This window comes from Cyprinus carpio, unplaced genomic scaffold (genome assembly GCF_018340385.1).
Source record: "Cyprinus carpio isolate SPL01 unplaced genomic scaffold, ASM1834038v1 S000000001, whole genome shotgun sequence".
In the NCBI taxonomy this organism is placed as follows: Eukaryota; Metazoa; Chordata; class Actinopteri; order Cypriniformes; family Cyprinidae; genus Cyprinus; species Cyprinus carpio.
In genome coordinates this window covers 257601-266280 of record NW_024872754.1, presented here as the reverse complement: position 1 = coordinate 266280, position 8680 = coordinate 257601, and the positions used below count along the sequence as shown (strand labels likewise).

Below are 8680 nucleotides of genomic sequence, written 5' to 3'. Positions count from 1 at the left end.
AGGCGGTGTCCTGGTCCGATGCCGTTTCCTGAGCCATTCCCGAGGCCGGTGCCCGATGCCGATGAGTCGTTCCCGGGGCGTTGTTGTCCTTGTCCGATGCCATTCCCGAGGCCGTTCTGAGAGGACCGTTCCCGCAGGCGGTGCCCGATGCCGAGGTCGTTCCCGAGGCGGTGTCACTTGTCCGATGCCATTCCCGAGGCCCGTTCCTGAGACCCGTTCCCGATGGCGGGCCCGATGCGAGGTCCGTTCCCGAGGCGGTGTCCGGGTCCGGCTGGCCTGTTATTCCCTCCGAGGCATGTCCCCGAGGGCGGTTGCATGCCAGTGCTAAGCCCGATGTCCGAGGTTCTGTTATCCCTTACGATGCTGTGTCCTTGTCCGATGCCGTTCCCGAGGCCCATTCCCGAGGCGTGTGCCCGATGCCGAGGTCGTTCCCGAGGCGGTCCTTGTCCAATGCCGTTCCTGAGGCCATTCTGAGGCCGTTCCTGGCAGACCGTTCCCGAAGGTCGGGTGCCCTGATGCCGAGGTCGTTCCCGAGGCGGTTTTGTCCTTGTCCGATGCCATTCCCGAGGCCGGTCGCCCGATGGCCTGTTTTTCCGGAGGCACGATGCGGGGCCCGAGATGGTTCCGGAGGCGATACCCGTGTCAAAGGCCGTTCCCGAGGCGGCTTGCCCGTTGTCTGATCGGCCGATTCCCGATTCCGTCTCCCATTGCCGTGACCGGGCCATCGCCCACAGCCTTCTCCTTACTGGCTCCCCGATTTGGCTGGTGCCCGCTTCGGGTTCACTCAAATGCGCGAATTACCATTCCCTGGCCGTCTGCACAACAGAGAATGGACTGATCCACCGTTGACACCTGAACTGCCTGGCCCCATCGTGGTCACCTGAACTTGTCGGGTCCACCGTGGGCCACCTGAACTGCTGCTGGTCCCTCGTGTTCCCCTGAACTTTCGGACCCACACATGTCCCCCGCTCTGACCGAGACACCCTGGGCTACCAGGGGAGCCAATCGCTGGAGTGGCCGGTCCCGAGTTCCCCCTACACCGGGACGGCCCGCCATCCTCTCCCCTGTTCTGGCCGCCACCGGGTCCACCTCCCTCCTGGTTCTCTTTGTTTTGGGAGTATTTTGGTTCTGGAGAGGCATCTGAACGCTGCTCCTTAGAGGGGGGGTAGTGCCACGGGTGTCTGTTTCGGTGTCTCCCTGGGTGGCCACTAGAGGTCTCATTTCCCCTTATAGTCACCCCCCATCATTGTGAACTGCATTTCCCCTATCCCTTGTCTGTTTCATCAACTGCTCATTGGCAACTCCAGCACAGAAGGTCCGTTGTTACTAATCATTGCACTCAGCCACATTCCCCTTAGCAATTGTTCATTCTCTGTGTATAAAGTACCCCGGTTGGTCTGTCATTGTCACGGCAGTCCTTGTGGAATGTCACCACTGTGTTTGCCTGGTTCAACTGGTTTCTCGTGTTTTCTGGATGTTGTTCTATGTTCTCTGTTTTTGGAACGTATTACCTGGAATGTTGACCCTTTGCACGCGATGTCACGTTTCTTGACACTTTTGGATCACCCCAATAAACACACTGCTTTTTTGGATCTAACCTGTCTGTTTGCGTGTCTTGACACCTGCAAGGACCAATCCGCGGAGGGCAGCAGGGGCATATATGATGGCCTATTGAAAAACATTAATTATAAATATACTGTTATAGCAACTAACTGATACAGCAGGCAAGATATTAAACATTGGGTCCCCATGCCGAGTAGCACCAGCATGTAGTTTATTACAGTAGCTTTTGTGAAGCGCGTAGGAGCAGGACACAAACAAACACATTACATGGACCGGCATACCTCCGGAGGAAAAAGAACATCATCAAAGAGTACTGCACTTCATCTGTGACGCTCAATTCATGTTGGTGTTCTATCCAGCACTCCTCTCAGGTAAGCAAAACAAGATGTCCTGCTGTTCCTCACTGTCTGAGGTAAGACAGGCACCCGGGAAGAAGGTTACCTTATGTAACCACTTAGAGGGCTTCCTAGTTGAGTACACGCCTTATGGACAAACCATGGTTCAAAAACAGTTTATTTATAAGAAATGTATACTTTTAAGATAAAGATATACAATAATTTGCAGCCATAGTTAAAAGATCAATAAGTACCACCAGCAATGCTTCCTCAGATCCCACTGTAACTTTTACTATAAAGTCCACCAGTCTCTTTTCTTATGTGTGGCGGTCATCCACAGACTCAATGTGGGACTGGGACCTTCTCAGAGACAAGCACTCTGTCTTGGGACTCTGTAGGACAGGCTGAAGAGTTCCTTGGCCGCAAGCTTCTGGCCTCATCAGTCCAGAAGGCAAATCCGCTCCCGACCATGGCTTTCAGACATTAAGAGAGATTAATCTAAAGTACTGCATAGGCAAAAAACTAAGGCATTTGGTGTACAAAGTGATACATTTACACAAATGTCTAATTGACTGAAAGGTGTGGTTTAAACTGTTTAAAGCACAAGGTAGGTCACAGTGCTGTTTGTACAGCAAAACGAATATACATATCAGGTTTAGTGTGTTCATACCGTCTATTTTGAAGCGCTCATCAGAAGAAGACACCCACCACTTTCGAATTAAAAGCTTCCTATGTCCACAATCTGAAAGATGCGTGACAGTGATGAGGAGAATCTTTAGTTCCCATGATGTATCTATTTCTTCATGATGAAGAGAGTGTACACACAGACAACATGTAAAAGTGAGAAGATTTTCCTTGTACATTATTATTTTTTTTTTAAACCAACTAACCTCCAGGAAGTCAAAACCCCACACCCCCGTCTCCAATGCAAAGGGGTTATACTGCAATAGAAAAGATGGAGAGACATTTGTATTCACAGTGTTGACAGAAACTTGTATATAGTTGACAAAAAATTGAGACCTTACCATAAGCATGAAAATCCCACAGTCATTTCCAAAGGTTTGGCGTGGCAATCCCTAAAAGCAGCAAAAAAAGAGGGTAACACACAAGTCAATAGATGAAAGCCACTGCCACTCTTTTAAATTATGACATCTACATGATATGCAGAATATGGGATATATATTTGTTTGGAGTATCTAAATGTCCATTTATTAATCACCGCAATATCATGCCCAGTCTTTTCAGTCCAGCTCCCAGGATCTATTGTTTGTGCAAGATTCCTACAAAAAACACCAAGTGTTTTTAAAAACATTAAAATGATAATAATGTAGCCAAAAATATTATCAGTACAGGCTATAAGAAAAACGTAGCCGAAATATATCAGTACAGGCCATAAGAAACGTAGCCGAAATATATCAGTACAGGCTATAAGAAACGTAGCCAAAATATATCAGTACAGGCTATAAGAACGTAGCCGAAATATATCAGTACAGGCTATAAGAACGTAGCCGAAAATATAAATTGTTATATGAACATGTCAAACAGTATGCCTCATTTGTGAACCTAAAAATGGCTCTGTACTCATCATCACCAAATCCAGACTCATGCATTGCGTACAGTGAGTCTAAAAAGACAATCTCTCTCATGAGTGGCTTCATGATCTATAATGTGATATTTGGTAAAAGATACACAACATTTTAAGAGTCATTAGGACAAAAAGTAGAGCTGGAATTGACAGTTTGAACTTTCATGATTTAACAATTACCACTACATGTACTATCTAGAATCTTGTAACAGTACCAATCCCTTACACAGAGAACGAAGTGTTCTGGCCCATTTGAGTTGGTCCATGCTGGAAACACCAACAAGTCTTTCATGTCAACATCCTCCTAACATTAATCAAATGTCTTGTCATTACGCAGATCTACATTTCTGTAACCACATACATATTTTATTTTATGCATACTCACTGGAAAGTTGACAGCCATGTTTTTTGGTGTACACTTCCATGTAGGAATTACGTACATGTCCTCTATATATATGTCTTTTCCCTATCGTTAAAAAAAAAAAAAAAAAAAAAAAAAAAAAAAAAAACTGAAAGCATGTAACTACTTTGAAAGTAGACAATAATATGAGAGAATACAGTAACATACAGTACATATTATGTTAATTTAGGCTTTAATCTTGTGTTTCTATACATGTCACATACATGTGGCTGAGCTGCTTCATGAATCAGTTTGAAGCAGGCATTCCCAATCTACAAGAAAACAACCAAAAGCAAATTAAAAAAAAAAAAAAAAATACAAAAAAAAAAATGACTAATCCCCTCCTATTTTACAAGCTTCCCACTATGCACCTGGGAATCCATGTCTCTTGGTAACCCTAGGCTCCAAAACTCTTCACGGGTGAGACATGTGGGCCCTTCTTTTATAATAATTTCTGCTCCAGGCCGTCTCGTGTCCAGAACATAGCTGAGCTAGAAATAACAATTATTAGTACAGGAGCAAATATTCTTGCATTCGGATGGTTTACAATGACTTTAATATTTAAACCAGAAAGACTTAAAAAACATGTAGATGATAAACTTTCACTATATCATGGTTACACTGTGCAATTACACAGTGGGTGACATGCACACTGTGCGGTGTGGCCTGTACAGATCATAGATCAAATATCTGTTACACTCATAACTAACAATCAGATAATAGTTTGAGGCATAGCAAACAAATCACATTAATTAGCTTACCAGTTTGTCCTGGATAGGATTCAATTCTTTTTCCCAGGGCTTACACAGTTTTGAGAAGCCGAAAGGTGGGTGGCTTTGGCACGCAGTGAGGAACGAGGGCTTGGGCGCAGTCTTGGGAGCTCCCTTGGGAGTGTCAAGGGATGCTGTCTTGGGCACTGGCTCTGCTGAAACTAAAGCCGAAAATGGCTAAGTGTTCCTATTCATACAGGTCAGTCCATGTTCAAAAAAAGGTTAACTCATCAAATGAAAGAAGTTCTTAGCACTGATATTCCATAAGCCTTTTGTCATACAGAAAAACATAATTAAGAATTTGACAAGAGAAGAGCAGAATGAGTCCCTCATTACTTACCAGTTGGTACATCAATGCCCATTGGAACAGTGGAGACCTTCTCTGGGGAAAACTGGATTTTACTAAAAAAATTAAATAATTATTTCAAATTTGAGCAATAAATGTGCTGCATTTAAAACAGAATTGCTTAAAAAGAAAAAAAAAGAAAATTACCCAACAACTGCCTGGCTGTGCCTGTTCATTGTGACATCATTTCCAAAAGCCCTTTTTATGTTGCCTAGACGTTGTTCATTTCTGTACGTGTTATGATGGTGTATAATATTCCTCATAAGGAACAGATGTGTTGAAGGTAAAGCCATGTTTAAAAAGTAATTATTTTTCTTCATTCTGGAAAACAGCTGTTCTGCAACTTGACTGTTACTTTTCCAGCCAGTTGTGGGACCGTGCAAAGCTTTCCGCAGGACATCACGGGGATCTTTCGTATTGTCCTCGTGGAACCCGTCATACAAAGCATAATGCTCTGCTGAACCAGTCACTGGATGGCCTTCAGGGTCTGGAATCATTTTTTTACAATTCAGCCAAGGTAGTGAGACCTTCAGTTTCCCATCTTTGGCTTTGGCTATGTTGTCTGGAGTTGGGGGGCTTAACCGTCCTTCAAAGGGTTTGAAAGGTAAACTTTCTGGTTCTCTAAGATTCATGTGGGTTGCTAACCCACGTGCAAAGTCATATATGATAACATTTGGCATGTGCTTCCAAGAAAGCAACATGTCTGCAAAGTCACGTGGGCTTTCTGCTCGAATGTTACACTTTATGCTCTACACAATGCCGCATGGGCACATAATTACAGCCCAACCACCTGAGATGGGGAAAAAAAAAAAGTGTTTAACCAACTAAAAAGGGCTTCATCCGTACAGAGTACATTGAAAATAAAAGTCAGATAATTAAAGAGAGGCACCTTTTGGAAGTTATTCCACCAGGGGCAAAACCCTTCAAAATAATGCTAGCACACACAAAGTAAACTATGTAAAATGTAGCCTACCTGAAGCAGCCCAGATCTTTTGAAAAACCTTGTCGTATGTCTGCCTTGACTTCATTTCATTTGACAATCTCAGAAGGAGGTCAGCTCGTGATCCAGACGAATCTAACCCACACTCCTTACATAATTTCCTAACCACCTGAACCTATAAAATAAAACAAAATTAAATGTATGAGGAGACACATGTTTTTGAAAATAATGGCAACTAAAAAAAAGAAAATTGGTGTTTTACCCTTCTGCTAATGACTTGTGTTTTTTTTTTTTTTAAAAAATTTTATTACCTTCTGCTCGTATAGTTCCTCTCTTAGGCGGTCCTCTGGTTACTGTCATTTCAGAGACCTCAGCCGGTTTTGGAGGACGGACTTTTTGATATTCCGTATTAAGAACATGGTTTGATCTACATGTTTTTGGACCTATCCATGGTGCCCAAAAGTTATAACTTGGTGGGACTGTAAATGGATTTTTTTGTTGACCTTTGAAATATGACATCAAATAACAACAAATAATTGTTAAAATAGCTTAATATTTACATAGTGATAAATGTAAACATATTATCTATCTATGTCATGTTACTTTGTTTGTTTGCCACACAATTTTGCAGTCATTAAAAAAAGGGCTAACATATTCAGAAATTGTTTTTGCTTGCTTGAATTACTTGTTACAAATCCTCGACCAATCCTCTCCAATGAAAGTGCGCCTCCCAAAAAATTTGCATATCAACCTCTCCATTGAAGTCTTCTGGGGGTGGTGAAAGGTCACTTACTAAAGAAATAATGTAAAAAACATTACACAGAAGTCAAATGTGTATAGAAATTAAAAGCTGTATGAAACTCTGGGTGTATTTGGGTGAAAATTAATACTAGAAGATAACACTTTTCAATGAAAGCATGCTTACCTGACAAATGGAAGGCCCCCTTCTTATGGAGGTCCATGATGACAACTGGTGGCATGGTCCCCACAGTTCACGCAGGAATACTCATAGTCATGTTTCTGTAAGAGCTTCAAAGTGAAGATATCCTTGTATAATCGTATCAGCTGAGGGAAAAACTGCACCCCTGTAGTCCTTTCCAAATACTCTACCACTCTGCTGACAGCAGTATGGACCTAAGAAAGAAACATAATAATGAAAAAACAATTATACCATACATTTTTAACTGTACATTTCCCCCACAAAAGGACTGAATTACAGACTATACTTAAATTAAGATACAAAATACCTGTAGCATATTCCTAATAGTTATGCATAAAGGGAGGTCAAGGAGTATCCGATCATTAAAATTGTGTATGCCATCTTTCCACTCTTGGTAGCGAAAGTAGGCTCCACACTGATGACAAGACTTACAGTAGGTAGAAACATCTGGAAATTCAAAGATTCAACAAAAAATCACAGTTTCCAAAACATTGAATGATTTTTAAAAGTATCCCAAATCTCCCATAGCAGATTTAAATTTTAATAATAATAATAATAATAATAATAATAATGAATATACATTATGGAATTACCTTGAACAATACGTGAGCTGGTGAGGATTTTCGCCTTTTGTGTAATAAGGACCAGGTCACTCAGGGGTACATTGCCAGGGCAGTGCTGGCACATCATCTCTTCTGGAATTAGATGCCTTGGGTATTCCTTTTCCACTGATGGAAGCCGAAAATGTTCAGGAAGTACAACAGGTAACTTTTGGTTCTTCAGGAATATACTGGACCATGACTTTCAATTGTTCATCTTTTGGTGGATTACGTTATGTCACCCAGATCAGCCTCATCATCTCTGTTTTCATCCCCTGCTGATGTTAGGACTTCCCACTTCCTCAGTGCTCCGCACTTTTCTGAAAAGTTCACGGTGTGTCTGAAAATAAGTGCCATTTTTCCTATATATTTGGGTACGCATGATCTCTTTTGTCCGATGACAAGGGACAGTGCCATGAATTTTTTTTTTGTGTCATACGACACAATGACCCTTCCCAATCGACTGTAATATGACACTGTAGGCTCATAAATAGAGATGTATTTCACTGACTGAGGCATTCCAATTTTGCAGTACACAGACAAAGGTACATGGTTGCTGTTGGCAAGGTTTTGCAGAGCAAGGCAAACCTTCTTTTTATCCTCACCAAACCACTTGCTCTTCACCATTTCAGTTAGTGTATCTTCACTCAGTACAGGAAAGGAAAGCATAGGAATGAACAGTATGTTATTGACTTAAGGTGTATGCACTGATATGCTTTCAACTAGGGATGTCAACGATTAATCGATGATCGATTAATTGTCGATAAGAGATGCAGTCGATTAAGGCTGTCGATGGTCGGTTAACCGATTTAATGTTGGACTGCGTGCGGCTCATGCGCACTCAACACGTGCGAGCGGCTGTGAGTGACGGTCACGGTATATAAAAGCATCATCCTTCATTCACAATGTACAAATTAAGCTTTTAATGTGATTTAAACTTTAAAGTACATTAAAATAGAAAGAAACATAAAAGTTCTTCAACATAAAAAGCAATAGGTAGTCTATTCATTCATACAACTAAAAAAACTAACTCATACATATCGCTTTCCAGCAGGGCTCCGGAAAAAAGACAAGTATTCTATTCATTCCTACAACTACTTGTTTAATTTGTTCCTACGACTTATTCATTTGTGGCTATTGTCCATGTTTCATAATTAATTTTGTTCCCTGGCCTATGATTTAAGTGAAATAAGGGAACAAAA

General features: G+C 41.9%; 1 protein-coding gene and 1 pseudogene across 1 annotated transcript; both read right to left on the bottom strand.

Moving 5' to 3' along the window:
• Nucleotides 1-3361: 3361 nt before the first annotated feature.
• Nucleotides 3362-5015, bottom strand: LOC122142532. Its single transcript, XM_042753749.1, has 7 exons — nucleotides 4994-5015; nucleotides 4645-4814; nucleotides 4490-4549; nucleotides 4255-4374; nucleotides 4108-4155; nucleotides 3869-3949; nucleotides 3362-3787 (listed from the first exon to the last, which is right to left on the bottom strand). Exons 1-7 carry the CDS (start codon nucleotides 5013-5015, stop codon nucleotides 3653-3655), a joined length of 636 nt encoding a protein of 211 aa, XP_042609683.1. The 3' UTR covers nucleotides 3362-3652.
• A 97-nt stretch (nucleotides 5016-5112) lies between these two features.
• Nucleotides 5113-7619, bottom strand: LOC109048254 (annotated as a pseudogene).
• Nucleotides 7620-8680: the final 1061 nt, after the last annotated feature.

Excerpts from the sequence above, each read along its gene's own strand:
- LOC122142532 (XM_042753749.1), bottom strand. The coding sequence starts at position 5,015 with ATGGGCATTGATGTACCAACTG. Across the intron at positions 4,815-4,993 it reads GGGCATTGATGTACCAACTG|TTTCAGCAGAGCCAGTGCCC; the intron begins GTAAGTAATGAG and ends TTTCGGCTTTAG. Across the intron at positions 4,375-4,489 it reads CACAGTGTAACCATGATATA|CTCAGCTATGTTCTGGACAC; the intron begins GTGAAAGTTTAT and ends TGTTATTTCTAG.